Source organism: Hemicordylus capensis, chromosome 6 (assembly GCF_027244095.1).
Source record: "Hemicordylus capensis ecotype Gifberg chromosome 6, rHemCap1.1.pri, whole genome shotgun sequence".
Classification (NCBI taxonomy): Eukaryota; Metazoa; Chordata; class Lepidosauria; order Squamata; family Cordylidae; genus Hemicordylus; species Hemicordylus capensis.
In genome coordinates, this window is record NC_069662.1 from 121,076,634 (window position 1) to 121,091,499 (window position 14,866).

The following is a 14,866-nucleotide window of genomic DNA, read 5'->3' on the forward strand; positions in this document are numbered from 1 at the left end:
TTCTAGGAGAATAAGGGCCCATTCATACCTTGCTTTTTATGTGGTAAATTTAATGCAAGATGACAAATCTTGAGCAGTAAAAGAATCCTGAATGTGATATATACTGTGGTATATCAATATATTGGATGTGGTAAATATTGTGATATAAGCCTTCTTTCAAGCATGGATATTGGGTAACATCCAAAGTTGGTTACTCATGATTTAAGACCCATTGAAATTAATAGGACTTTGTAATGATGGACTAATCTAATTGATTTCAGTGGTGCTTAGACATGAGTAACTGGTTTGGTTGTTGCTTATCTTTTAAAAAAAAAGCTATTTAGATGATGAACACTTTTTAAAGTGTTCAAAAGTATACTTTAAGCTTTTTCAGTGCTTTCTTTGTTTTTATCACAAAACCATATTTTCCCAAGTTTCAAAATGATTCAATAAACTTAAAGTTAGCTTCTAGGCAAACTGCTTTTCTGTTTTACTCTGTATAGTTGATTGTACAGGCATGTATTGAACATGCTCCCTATTTTATTAATTGCCATCTATAATTACACATGGTTTTTACCAAATGAACTTTACTCTCTATATTTCATTATTATGGCAAAATGTTAATGAAGGTGAACATGCTGAAAATCACTTTTCTCTCTCTCCAATAGATTAACCAAATTATACAACGTCTGAGACATAACTAGTTCAAGACTGTGTGGGGAATGCTTGTCTTTTACTGATGGATAAGATACAATTTTCTTCCTGTTGATCCTCAGGCCCCCACAACTTTAATAAATTAAAGCCAAGAAAAAGTAGCAGCTTTAAGATTTCTACTTGTTGAAGTCCTATTATTTTATTTATTTATTTATTTTTACATTTATATCCTGCTCTTCCTCCAAGGAGCCCAGAGCGGTGTACTACATACTTGAGTTTCTCCTCACAACAACCCTGTGAAGTAGGTTAGGCTGAGAGAGAAATGACTGGCCCAGAGTCACCCAGCTAGTATCATGGCTGAATGGAGATTTGAACTCGGGTCTCCCTGGTCCTAGTCCAGCACTCTAACCACTACACCACACTGGCTCTCCATTCATTGTTCATTATTCACTCTTTATATATTCATTAAATATATGAATAACAATTACCTTTATTTGGAGTACATCAAGAGAGATAGCACTTCCCCCTATGAAACCACTGTTGTGATCTGTATACTATATTACACATTTCTGCTCTCTTCATATCTAGTTTTTAAAGTGATGCTATAATTTCCCTTTTATCAGGAATTATTAGGCTGCATGTGTTGGGCCTTCTATTTTTTGGCACATCCTCCAATGTTTATGCTCCTTATGGTCAGACTTTCCCCCTCTCCAGTATCTGTCCATTTCTGTTGTGGGCAAAATCCCTGCTGTTGCAGATATTTCTTTCAAAGTAATTGTTTGGGCCATAGGAACATGCATTAACCTCTTTTTAGCACCCCAAACTCTTTTTAGCACTCAAAACTTTTCTCTTCTCTTCTTAGCCATTCACCTCTGGAACCTTGAGAAGATTGTTCTAATTTCTGCAGGTAGCATCTTCTGGTTGTGTCAGCTTTTCTCAATGTTTTGCACTGATCTATACTGTAATGCCCGGAGGGATATTGCAGTGGTGGTAGCAAAGCCTCTGGCAGTAGCTGCCAGAGCTGTTCTAATCATGTCACAGAGGGACAGGCAGGCAGAGGGTCTCTGGCTGCCACTAGCTGCCCTGCTTAGATCTGAAGTAGGTTCCTCACAATGAGAAAATGTTTTTTCACTTCATTGGCCTTGATAACAATCTTGGCAGCCCAGTGGTACCCATCAGTTTGGAAGTTTAAGCAATCGTCTCTTCAGGTCAGCACAAGGAGTACTTTCCTGTTACACTTATGCCACACACAGCATTGTGATATTAGAAAAAATATACACAGAATCTATCAGTGATTCAAAGGGTAAAAAACCTGTATTGTTCAATATAGCATTTTAAGAAGGAATATCTATTTTTAGAGCTCCCCAAGTGACCAGAAAACAAGTTTAGCAGTACCCTTGTTTCTGAGGTGAATTTTATGTGATTTTAAATGTCATGCTAGCTACTTTCCTAGAAATGCCCTTAGGAAGGGTGCCACTTGGATGGAATAAAAGGCTGTCTTTGTCAGCTACAAGCAGTTAGAACAAGCATTTATTTCTTTTATAGAACAACAAGTAGCTATACAGGAACTAGCCAATCAACTGCCCATTCTATTACATTAATGGATCTGAGGAGAAGTGTCTTACCACAGAGAAACATGGAGCATAAACACACTTCAGCTAAGGTTTTTGATTAATTCTTTTCTCACATGATCTTTTATTAGAATATATAGGTGGGTTGGGAAAATCCATGTACACGAAGACCCATCTTTTATTAGAGTATATATGTGGGAAAATCCATCTACACGAATACTCATTAGACACATAATTCTTTTGATTTGCATACATGTTTTGGGAAGTCATATTTCACCACAACAAACTTCCATGTTGGTGTTGCCAAATAGGCTTGTTTGCAGTCTTCACATCTGGCAACATATATGGTTTTCTCATTATATAAAAGGTCATGTGTAAAATGGTCCTTATCTAGTCTTGCAACATTATTAGAGTTCTGTTGTCCTTCCCATACCTTGCTTTTCTTGTTATCACAGTTTATAATCCAAGGAATTAAATGAGAAGTGTTCAGTTTTTTGTATTATTGTGCGGGGTTGAAACTCAGGAGACCACTTTGATCTACCGATTCTGCATGGGGTCACACTTCCCCCAGAAGTAACAGGTACACAGTATGGGCAGTGTTCTCTGTGACAGGATTTCAACAACTGTAATCAACAACAGATGTTGTTGATGACAGCTCCCAGAATCCCCAGCAGCAATGGCCTTTGGCTAAGGATTCTGGAAATTGTAGTCAACAACATCTGGAAATCCCTGTTACAGGGAATACTGAATCTGGGAGTGCTTCTGGATCCAGACCCCTACCTGATGTTTCAGGTAGAGGCAGGGGCCAGAGGTGCTTTCTATCAGCTTTGGCTGATACGCCACCTGCATCTGTTTCTTGAGATAGACTACCTCAGAACAGTGATACATATGCTGGTAACTTCCAGACTTGACTACTGCAATGTGCTCTATGTGTGGCTGACTTTGTACGTAGTCCGGAAACTGCAGTTGGTACAGAATGTGGCAGACAGGTTGGTCTCCAGTAGAAATGTGCACGAACCGGTTCGCAAGCCATGTTAGAGGCCTGCAAACCGGTTCATAGGTGGCCCGGTCTGGCAGTCCGATGCTGGGGTGTGTGTGTTGCTTTAAGGGTGGGGGGGTTGTACTTACCCCTCCCACCACTTCTACCCCTCCGGCACTCCAGTTTTTAGGGAAATCTTCAGAGCGGCAGCATTCCTCCCTGCCACCCATGCCCTCTTGTTGCCTGCTAAAAGTGGAAGTAACTTCTGCGCATGTACCCGCCACCAATGCGCGCGCGCTGCAAACCTGGTTTAAGGGGCAGGCTACTTGAGCAGGTTACCCGCTCAAGAACCACTGGGCTCACAGCCGAGCCCAGTGGTTCACATGATTGTAGGAAATAGTGTGAATAGCCTCAATGTCTTCTTCACGATGAGCCCCATTGCCCATTGAGATCATCTGGAGAGCTTCGTCTGCAGTTGCCACTAGCTTCTCTGTTGGCAATACAGAGACAGGCTTTCTCTGTTGCCTCCCCGAAACTCTGGAAGGTGCCCCCTGCTTTTATTTTCTGTTTTAATTTGTTTTATGTTGTTGTAAACCACCAAATATGGAAGTTTGGAGTAGTGTACAAATATAATTAATTAGTTCCAGACTCTTGACAATCATGCCTTTTCTGCATCTGAAAGGACCCTTCACTTAATTTTAAGTTGGGAAAAAATGATTACTTTTTGCAAGAGATGAAAACTATTCATACTGTTAGGCCTCTATAAGGTGGGAGTGGGACTGGCCCTTGCTGAAAACAATGGGTATGACATTTATGGGTAGGACATTCATATTATATTCAAGCAGAATATATATATTCTGCTTTACAAAGGATTGCTTCAACTACATTTATTACTTTATCTTACAAAAAATAGTATTGGGAAGTAGAACAGGTCTTGCTATAGCAAGCATAAATTGTCTCCTTTGATAAGCAGGGTCTGCCCTGTTTGCATTTGGATGGATGCAATGGTGGTCGGTGGTTCCAGGAACTGAGTGTGTGTGAGAGAGCGAGCGAGAGCAGTGCAGCTGATGGTTGAGCCACAGGTAGAGAGAGGTGGAGCCAATTGTTGGCAGCTGCAGAGATGGAGCCAAGAGTGGGCGGGTGCTTTAGCATTAACTGGCAAAATGCAGATTTGTAGCTAGCAGGTGGGATCAAAATATACACACACACAAATCTCAATTGATCAGCAGCAGAGATACAGAGAAATATGGAAAACATCAGTTGCTTTACAGTGCTTAACAGGACTACAGTAGTGTGTAGATTTTTATCTAACATGGCAGGATTAAACACAAGCACACACGCACACAGAGCAAAGGGACTGTACAAGCCACAACTAAAGCACAGACCAGCTACAAAAGGCTACTTCTGTGGAGAGTAAAAGCCCCTGGTGGCGCAGTGGTAAAAATGCCGCCCTGTAACCAGAAGGTTACAAGTTTGATCCTGACCAGGGGCTCAAGGTTGACTCAGCCTTCCATCCTTCCGAGGTCGGTAAAATGTGTACCCAGAAAGTTGGGGGCAATATGCTAATCATTGTAAACCGCTTAGAGAGCTTCAGCTATAGAGCGGTATATAAATGTAAGTGCTATTGCTATTGCTATTCTGAAGTCACCAGGGCAGCTGTCTGCCTGATTATTTCAAAAATGAATACAACTAATAATAAGAACAAAGAACTCTGAGCTAGAATGGTACAGTGGTTAGTGTGCTGGACAAGACTAGGAAAATCCAAGTTCAAATCCTTATTCAGCCATGAAACTCACTGGGTGACTCTGGGAGAGTCACTAATCTCTCAGCATAACCTCCCCCATAGGGCTGTTGGGGGAGGATAAATGCAACCATGTGTACCATTCTGGATTTCTTGGAGGAAGCACAGGCTATACACACAGGCTATCTCACTATTTCTCTGCTCTTATTGCATCAGCTGACTCCCGTCCAGTGGCCTTATTCCGGATTACCCACTCCCTTCTTAGAGGAGTGGATCCGGTAGATGTTCAATCTGGCTACTGTGATCAATTTGCTCGATTCTTTGCTGATGAAGTCACCTACCTTCGGCTAGAATTGGACTCTACTGCTATAGGATCCAATGAGATAGAGGAGATTCCAACTTGTGATGTTACATGGGACACCTTTGAGTTGGTTGAGGATATGGACACAGTTCTTTCAGGTATGGGTGCAGCAACATGTTGCTTGGACCCTTGTCCCTCCTGGCTGGTTAGAACAGCCAGTGGGAATGCTAATTCTTGGCTATGGGAGTTGGTTAACTCCTCGTTATGTGAGGGTTTCGTGCCAGCAGCCCTTAAAGAGGTGATAGTTCGTCCTCACTTGAAGAAACCCTCCCTGGACCTTGAGGTCTTTGACAACTGTAGACCAATCTCCAACCTCCCTTTTTTAGTGAAGGTGTTAGAGAGGGCTGTATGTGCCCAGCTTGAGAGGGTCTTGGAAGAAACTACCTATCTTAATTCTTATAAGTCGGGTTGCAGGCCTTGGCATAGCACAGAGACAGCACTGGTCGCTCTGGTAGATAATAATAATAATAATAATTCGATTTCTATACCGCCCTTCCAAAAATGGCTCAGGGCGGTTTACAAAGAGAAATAACAAATAAGATGGCTCCCTGTCCCCAAAGGGCTCACATTCTAAAAAGAAACATAAGACACACACCAGCAACAGTCACTGGAAGTACTGTGCTGGGGGTGGATAGGGCCAGTTATGACCTTCTTCGGGATCTTGACGAGGGTAGTATCCCTCTCTTGGTCCTTTTAGATCTCTCAGTGGCTTTTGACACTATCGATCATGCTATCCTTCTCGACCGCCTGAGTGGGTTGCGTATCGGGGGCACTGTCTAAACATGGTTGAGTTCTTACCTTAGTGGGCGTGTCCAGTTGGTATGCATTGAGGACAGATGCTCTGACCCATGGCCACTCCTTTATGGATTTCCCCAGGGTCCAGTTCTTGCCCCTGTCCTTTTTAACAAATATATGGGTCAGGTCATTTCCCAGTCTGGGGTGAGATTTCATCAATATGCTGGTGATACTCAGCTGTATATTGCCATCCCAGACCATTCTGGGGATGCTGTTTCTGTGCTTACTCAATGCCTGGAAGCTAAGGTCTGGATAAATCAAAACAAGCTCAGACTGAATCCCACTAAGATTGAACTACTTTTATTCAGCCCTCGTACTGGCCAACAGCTGGATGTGAACCATGTTTTAGATGGGGTGGCGCTCCCCCAAAAGAGCTTTTCGTGATTTGAGGGTCCTTTGGGACTCGCACCTCCTGCTTGAACAGCAAGTGGAGGCTGTGGCCAGAAGTGCTTTTGCCCAGCTTCATCTGGTTCGCCAATTACGCCCTTACCTTGATCGGCAGCCATTAATGACAGTGACCCATGCCCTTGTTATCTCCCGCTTAGATTATTGTAATGCTCTCAGATGGCCATTTTGTTGGTCCCTGATTTCCGAGAGGTTCAGGGCTCGACTTGTGAAAGGGCCTTTTCAGTTGCTGCCCCACTTCTTTGGAACTCTCTTCCCCTTCAGATTCATCTAGCCCCTTCCTTACTGATCTTCAAATCTCTACTGAAGACTTTTCTTTTTTGCCAGGCTTTTGCCCTGTAGTTTACCCTTTTTTTTTTGGTTAATTACTTTAGTTTTTAATTTAGAATGTAATTTTTAATGTTGCCTTGTTTTGCATTTTTGTGTGCACCGCCCGGAGTCTTCGGAGTGGGTGGTGTATTAAATGTTTCTAATAAATAAATAAATAATAAATAAAGGTAAATAAATCCATATAAGCCACAGATAAAGCAGAGACCAGCTACAAAAAGCAGAAAACAAATGCATTCTGAAGTTACAAGGGCAGCACTGCCTATTTCAAAAATGCATACATAAATAGTAGAAAAATCACAAGTTCTTCCATGATGCTTGCTGCAGCTATGAACCATCACCACGAACCATAGGACACCATGGGAAGCAAAGATGAATGAGGACACCCTCTCCCTACTCCATGCTTGTTGAACAGCTGGGTGCCACTTTCTCCACCTTGGATACCCATTACTTATCCTGGATGTCCATCCTATCAAGCAACAATATATTTTTCTTTAAGGTATGTATGCATTTGTATGCATAGAGATCACTTCCTTGATCCTAGCCCAATGACTCATAACCCCCACTGGACATATTAATGTTACAGATTCTGGCCACAATCTGGAAAAAAACAAACCTGGTTAGCTCTTTGCATAGCAAATAGATTTTTAAAATTCTTTTCCTTCCAATAAAATACATTCCTTCTCTATATACACCACATACACATGGAAAGCCATTAATGCAATTATTTGAAAATAAGTCTGGACCTATAAATCCATGCATATGCCCTAAAATAACTTCTCATCTTTTAATGCCAGTCTAATCTAATTAGTCCAGTTTGTTGTTCCTTCCAATGTTCTGTGGCATGTCATTCTGGGAATGGGCCATAATGCTTTGCAAAAAGATCAGAGAGCAAGGAAGATAAAGCATAGGTTACATTCCTCCCCTCCAAACAAACCCAAAGAAGTCAGCAGAAGATCAGACCTACCAACAGCTGGCTAGCCAGCCTACCTCCTCTCTAACCAAAATGGTGATTGGATTTGTTTTATAGCTGCTGTGTTTTATAGTTGCTTCCCTCATACACACAAGGAAATCTTAAGTAGATTTAACTAAAGGTTTATTCAGCCACAACTCTATTTTCTCCTTCCCTTTCCCTCCCTTTCCCTCTTGACTCCTCCCCCACACTCTCTATAGGATCCATCTTAGGACAAATTACCAAACAAATTGCAAATGATTACTGAATAGAATACAACAAGTAGGTAAAAGAAAAGGACCTCCCCACCCTCTGGGCACTCTGATTGGCTGCCTGAGGAAACAATCAACATGATGCCTTAAGATTAGAGCTTAGAGCACTTTTAAGCTCCTCCCACCTTCTGAAAATAAAGTCAAGCCTTATTATCGGCCCCTGTCTCATTAATATTCAAATTTGAACAAATCTGTGTGTTCCTATAGGTGTTTACAAAATTCTGGTATCGTAGCTCACCCTGTGTAAACCCTGGGACCTGGCTGCAGGCAGGGAAGAGGCATAGATCAGGAGGCAGTCAGAGAAATGGCTATAGAAGACATAAAGAGGAGGTAAAATGGCTGAAATTTTCAGTTAGTATCAGGTGGGCACCACCCACTCTGCCTTTAGGTAAGAGCCACCATTGGATGGATATCTGCATGTGAGCACTATCTGCTGTAAAATATTCCCCTTATGGGATGGGGCTGTAGATCTGTGGCTCCATGCAGCTTCCATGCAGATAATCCCAGATTCACTTCCTGGCATGCAGGGCTGGAAGAGACTCCTGCTTGAAACCTACCAGTCAATGTAGACAGTATTGAGCTAGATGGACCAATGGTCTGATTTGGCATAAGGCAGCTTTCTGTGTTCCTAACATGCAAAGAGGTCTCCTTTTTGTTTCCTGTTTTGCAAAGCAATGAAAGAAAGCACACTTGTGCCACTCTTATCTGTGTTACAAAATGCAGCCTTTTCTGACATGAGGATTATATCTCTGTGTTGAGGGGGAATGCTGTATGAAGTGGATCTCATTCATTCACTCGCTGCTCCACTCTTTAACTAATGGCAGACTCCAAGGATAAGGCTATCTCAGTGCTTTGGAATCTCAATGAGACCTTTTACAAGAGTGTTCCTCCTCTTGAGAGTCTTCATTTATTTGTCTCATCTAATGGTTGAATATGACAGCAGAGGTGTATTGAAAAATCCCAAAGAGAATTTTGGGGAATGATTTGTACTGTTTGTTTCTCTAAGCTAAACAGCCTGTATGCAAAAGAATCATAATAGCTGGGGCTGTTGTTCTACTCCCACTCTACAAATATACTCTTTCTCTTACCCTGTTTAAGCATTTTATTTTAATGTGCATGGAATGTGTATCACTTAGCAGCTGTTTGTCTGTTTTCTGATGTGCTATCCCATTTAATTTGTATTTGCAATTTCCTTAATGTATATAAATTTAAAACACAGCAGCCTGACAGAATACTGCCGAGCAGAACCCCTATTTTTCCTTTATAGAAAACCAGACTGTCAGGGGCGTAGCTAGGGAAGAGGGGGCCCATGCTCACTGCTCTCCCCGGTGGCCCTTCAGATAATGAATAAAATAGGGAGGGGTGGACCTGGGGGGCCTTCAGGAGTTGGGGGTCCCAGGTTCTTTGAACCCATCTGCTCAATTATGGCTACACCCCTGCAGACATTGTTTTGTATTAATGTTTGCGTATGTAATGAAAAGCCCAGATTGGCCAGCATTTAATTTATTGCATGGATTACTTATCATGAGTAGTTTGCTCTTTTTTTCAGAGAGGAGGTTGGTTTTATGTTTTTTTATTCTGGAATAGATTGCAAAGTCCTCTATCCTCAATATATCCTTAGCCTAGCAATAAAGCACTGGCATTTGGGTCTTCCCATTCTTTCTTACTTTCCATGGATTGTTTATCATACTGAGTCATATGAAACAGTTAGGAGTGGACACTTACGTTATTCTATCCCATATCCTCCCACCTCCAGCAATTGGATCGAATTCGGGAGAATTGCCTGCTTCCCCTGTCAGTTTTAATCTGAAATATTTTAATGGAAATTAATGGGGGGGGGGGGCGGGGCGGTGAGCAAAAAGAAAAAGAAGCAGCAGCAGTATGGACAGTAAATATGGAGCCAACTATACAGCATTTTAGCTAGGTTTTAATGAAATGAGTTAAGGCAGCTAGAAGGCTCCATTCTATAGCAATATCAGGAGGGTGTTTGGTTGATAGGCAATCTGTAAAACCAGCCGTGTATCACTGACTCAGAAAAAATCATTGCACTATTATATTCTTATTACTGCACCTGGTGCTGAGCTGATGTTTTCTATGCAGCTCATTATAAAATTGGATTCTGCTCATGGCAAATAAAGTAGCTGAAGCAGTAGATTCATACAAACATGTTTGTATGAGCCATTTTTGGAAGGGCAGTATATAAATCAAAAACATACATACATAAAATATTTAATATAGGCATCCTCAATGTGCTTGTCCTGAAAGTATTTTTTTTAAAAATTCAACCACATTATATGTAACAGAAGATGGCCAGCATAAACACTGATAATATTAAACTGCATGTGATGTGGGGAATATACAATTAAATCTTTTTTAAAAAAAAGGTTTGAAGCAGTCATGGGGAACATTTTCATCACAGAATTGGTATTATGGGAGGTTGTCTGAACTATTTTTTTGGATTGAAGTCTATAGTGAGAAGAAAATTAGAGGTTCCTGTATTTTTCTGCTGAGAAGTTTATAGTAACTTTGGGTGAGTTATGTTAAGGAAATTACCCAGGGGAAAGGATTACATAAGAAGAATCCTGATGGAGCAGACCAAAGACATGGCTAGTCCAGCATCTTTTTTCCTAGAGTGTCCAACCAGATGCTTCTGGGAAGCCCACAAAGAGGAAATAAAGGGATGCCTCTTCTCCAGAGATTGCTTCTTTGCAACTGGTATTCAAAGACAGACTTTGGCCGCATTCACAAATAACGTGAAACGCCAGGTTCATAGGAACATAACTGCCATATACTGAGTAAGACCATTGGTCTGTCTAGCTCAGTATTGTCTACACAGACTGGCAGCGGCTTCTCCAGTGTTGCAGGCAGGAATCTCTCTCAGCCATATCTTGGAGAAGCCAGGGAGGGAACTTGAAACCTTCTGCTTTTCCCAAAGCAGTTCCATCCCCTGAGGGGAATATCTTACGATGCTCACATATGGTCTCCCATTCAAATGCAACCAGGACAGACCCTGCGTAGCTAGGGGGACAAGTCATGATTGCTACCACAAGACCAGACTCACTAGACTCAAGACCAGGTTAATTTTTCAAACTGTGAATTGCATTGCAGACTTTTGGCCAACCACAGTCTGGCAACCTCTGTTTTCAGGGCAGGGGAGCTCCTCCCTCTTCCTGGTCCACTGTGGCCATATCCCAGCAAGCACTGTAGTGTTTGTGTCGCCAGACTGTGGGCAAAGCATCAGCATGTCTCCATGGCAACAGCCATTGGCCATGATCTTCAAGGGGTGTGATGAGCGTGATTGTGGACCATTCCTTTTTGGACCATTCCAAAAAGGAATGGCCCACCCGCACTTGGCAGGGAAAGGGCATTTTAAAAAATGCCATGCCATTCAAGTCCTCCTTCTGACAGTGATTGCATCATTGCCCTCATAAGAGCCCCACAACATTTGTGTCTTGCACAAGCACAATTTCTGATGGGGGAGACATCTGGGAAGAACTATTTTCCTGTTGCTCAGGAAAGGGAAGGGAACTTGATAACTTCTTAGAGGAAATGTGTATATGAGGAAGGGCAAAGGATCTTGGGGTCTGGACCACTGTGACCAAGGATGCTCTTGCGAGGGCTCACCCCAGTAAAGAAGTCCATGGGGACCAAACCACACTTCTGCTCCCATGGTGGCTTGCTGCCAGGGGACTAGAACTCTTATGAGAGGACCAGTCTACTGGGGAGGACCTTAGGCTCAGAAAAAACTTTGACCTTCCATTGGACTACACGCTCATCCACTCAGGAACAGCATCCATTATCACAGAGGAGGAATCTCACCTCTCAGTGTTGGCAATGCTGATCCCACTGGTTGCCCCTTCTCATGAGTAATCCTACACACATTCCCCCAAGGCGAAAGGGATGCCCCCCCTTCCAAAATCACTGTACACAAATAGATCTTAGCCATTCAAGAAGTCTTGGTTGCGGCTGCCTTTTAAACCCGACCTTGGTTATCGCCACCCTGCCATATGTTGCCATTCCAGTGCTCTAATGTGGTTGCCTGGCTTATGTTGCCACCTTGAGTGCATGTTCTTGTGAACATACATCTTTTCCACTTCATTTTCATAGAAGAAAGGACGTAGTGCCCATCTTGGCATCCCGTCCCCTTTCTCTCTTGATTGCCAGAAGGGGGCAGCAAGAGACAGAGTGGGAAGAGGGCATGCCCCTGTGTTTATTTGCTGTTTGACAGGCTGACAAGCTTGGGATGGAATGTGGTGGTGTTCCTTTTGCCAGGCAACTGTGTTGTTGGATCAGAGATGGGGGCGGGCGGGCAAGTGCTTGGAGAAGCAGCCAGTGAGAAGTGCCACATGCATTGAGTGGACATAATCCTGAGTGGGTCTGCACTGCAATCTCTACGATTATGGTTCAAAAAACAGCACAAAACCATGGTTATGGCACTGTCAGTATTCGGACATAACGCTGCCGCTGAAAAATCTCAGGTTACAGCAGCGACACTCTTCCAAAGTACAACTTTTAAAAGATACTTATATTACACATTAAGAGTCAATCATCATGGGGAAAAAGCCTAATAATACTGTTGTCTATATAAACAGCACCTCAGTGGCAGGCGGCAGCCTGGGTTCAGCCGCAGTGACCCTCTGGCTCCGCCCCCTGTGTCTGACATCAGATGCAGGGGGCTGGCTAGCCATGCCCCTCACATCTGACATCAGGCATGGGGGTGTGGTCTCCCTCCCAAACAGGGCCACAAGGTTTGTCCCATGCTGCGTTGGGCAGTGTGGGCCGGAGCGACTCTCCCTGCCTTTAAAGGCAGGGAGAGCCATTCCAGCTGCGCTGCCAATGCAGTGCAGGCCAATCTCCCTCCCAATCAGGGCCCCATTTGGCAGGGGCCCCGCTGCGTTGGCAGCGAGGCCAGGAGCAGCTCTCCCTACTTTTGGGCAGGGAGAGTCACTCCAGCTGTGCTGCCAATGCAGTGCAGGCCGATTTCAGTCCCAAACGGGGTCACGTGGCCCTGTTTGGGAGTGTAATAATGCTCCCCATGTCTGATGTCAGACATGGGGTATGTGTCTGGGGCCACAAGGCGGGGCCCCTTGGGGTAGCGGCCCAGGTTCACCAAATGGTGGCTCCACCCCTGCAGCACCTTGCTATTACCATATTGAAATTGCTGTAAATCCCTCCCTCATCTAAACTCCCCCAGCTCTAATCGTAGTGAAGCAGGAGTCAATCACCACCTGGAAAATGCCATTATTATGCTACTGCTTGTGTGGAGGGCCATACCCTGAGGAGACATGGTGTTCTGATAAAGCTCTGCACCTTCCCTAACATGTCCTCAACTCGGCCTAATATTCCCCTTCTATCAGTGATAAGATGCACACACCAGCATCTGCTAGAACTGCATTAACCCAGGAGGATTTAAGAGCTATTGGTGTCATAATCCCCCAGCTTGACTCCTGCTCCTGCTGCTGTGATCATGAACTTTCCCTCCGTGCATAGAGAAGAATGTTCCCTGCTAACTGAGCAGAGGCACCTTTTTAAAGTGGTGATTCTCTTTACTGAGCAGGGGGAGAACAACTGCCTCTATCCATTGCTAGCACAGCATCCCTCCAGTGGCTTTTGCTGGTGTCTATCTTATGTTTATTTTTTGATTGTGAGCCCTTTGGAGACAGGGAGCCACTATTTATTTATTTATATCTAGGTAAACCGCTTTGGGAACTTTTGTTAAAAAGCAGTATATTCATTCATTCATTCATTCAAGAAATGAGACAAAGATTAAAATAGGATGAACAACATGCACACAGCACGGTATAATAATTGAGGGTGGTTTGTTGGAAGAGTCTTAGGTTGGTGATTCAAAATTGTTATGCTTGTGGGTGTAGTTGTTAAGAGTGCCTTAGATGTTTTTTGTATGTCACAGAATGAAAGCGATGCGCTGTAGTTTTAAAATTTTCTCTGTTTGTAAGCTAATATATCTTACTTCTGTTAGGAAGGAAAATGTCGACTTCCTGTAATATAAAAGAGGTTTCATGGAGCAAATCAGAGGGATCTTTGCTTGACTTGGATGATGGGAACCCTCCAAGAAGGAGTGATTGGACAGGTATGTTGCTAGCATCCTGCCTTCTGAAGAACTGTAATTATGATTTAAAATGGCTCCATTTATAGCATTGTGGACCAAGGACTTGTAGAGTTATAAGCAAGTTCCATTCTTTTCAATACATCTTGTGCAGGAGAGCTATTGTATGGTGTCCCTCAGGGCTCCATAGTATCTACGATGCTTTTCAACATCTACTTGAAACCACTGGGTGAGATCATCAGGAGATTTTGTGCAGGGTGCTATCAATATGCTGATGACACCCAAATTTATTTCTCTGTGACATCATCAGGAAATGGTATAACTCCCCTAAATGCCTGCCTGCAGGCAGTAATGAAGGATGCTGGATGAGAGATAATAAACTGAAGCTGAATCCAAGCAAGGTGGAGGTACTCATGGTAAGAGGTCATACTTTGAGGGGCGTGATAGATCTTCCTGTTCTGGATGGGTTGCACTCCCACTGAAGGAACAGGTACGTAGCTCGGGAGTGCTTCTGGATCCTGGCCTCACTCTGGTTTCTCAGGTTGAGGCTGTGACCAGGAGTGCTTTCTATTAACTACGGTTGATATGACAGCTGCGTCCATTCCTTGAAGATAGTGATCTCAGAACTGTGGTACACTCTCTAGGCTTGACCACTGCAATGCACTCTGTGTGGGGCTGCCTTTGTATGTGGTTCAGAAACTTCAGTTGATTCAAAATGCAGCGGCTAGATTGGTCTCTGGGGTGCCTCGGAGAGACCATATTA

The 14,866-nt window shown here is 43.3% G+C and overlaps 1 protein-coding gene across 2 annotated transcripts in view; it reads left to right on the top strand.

Moving 5' to 3' along the window:
- The window catches only part of MACC1 (MET transcriptional regulator MACC1), a 46,595-nt gene that overhangs the window by 15,350 nt on the left and 16,379 nt on the right, over positions 1-14,866 (top strand). For both annotated transcript variants that reach the window (XM_053264009.1, XM_053264008.1), the window contains exon 2: positions 14,017-14,127. In XM_053264009.1, the coding sequence (XP_053119984.1) occupies positions 14,025-14,127 (103 nt within the window). In that variant the 5' untranslated portion in view covers positions 14,017-14,024. The remainder of the gene's footprint in view (positions 1-14,016; positions 14,128-14,866) is intronic.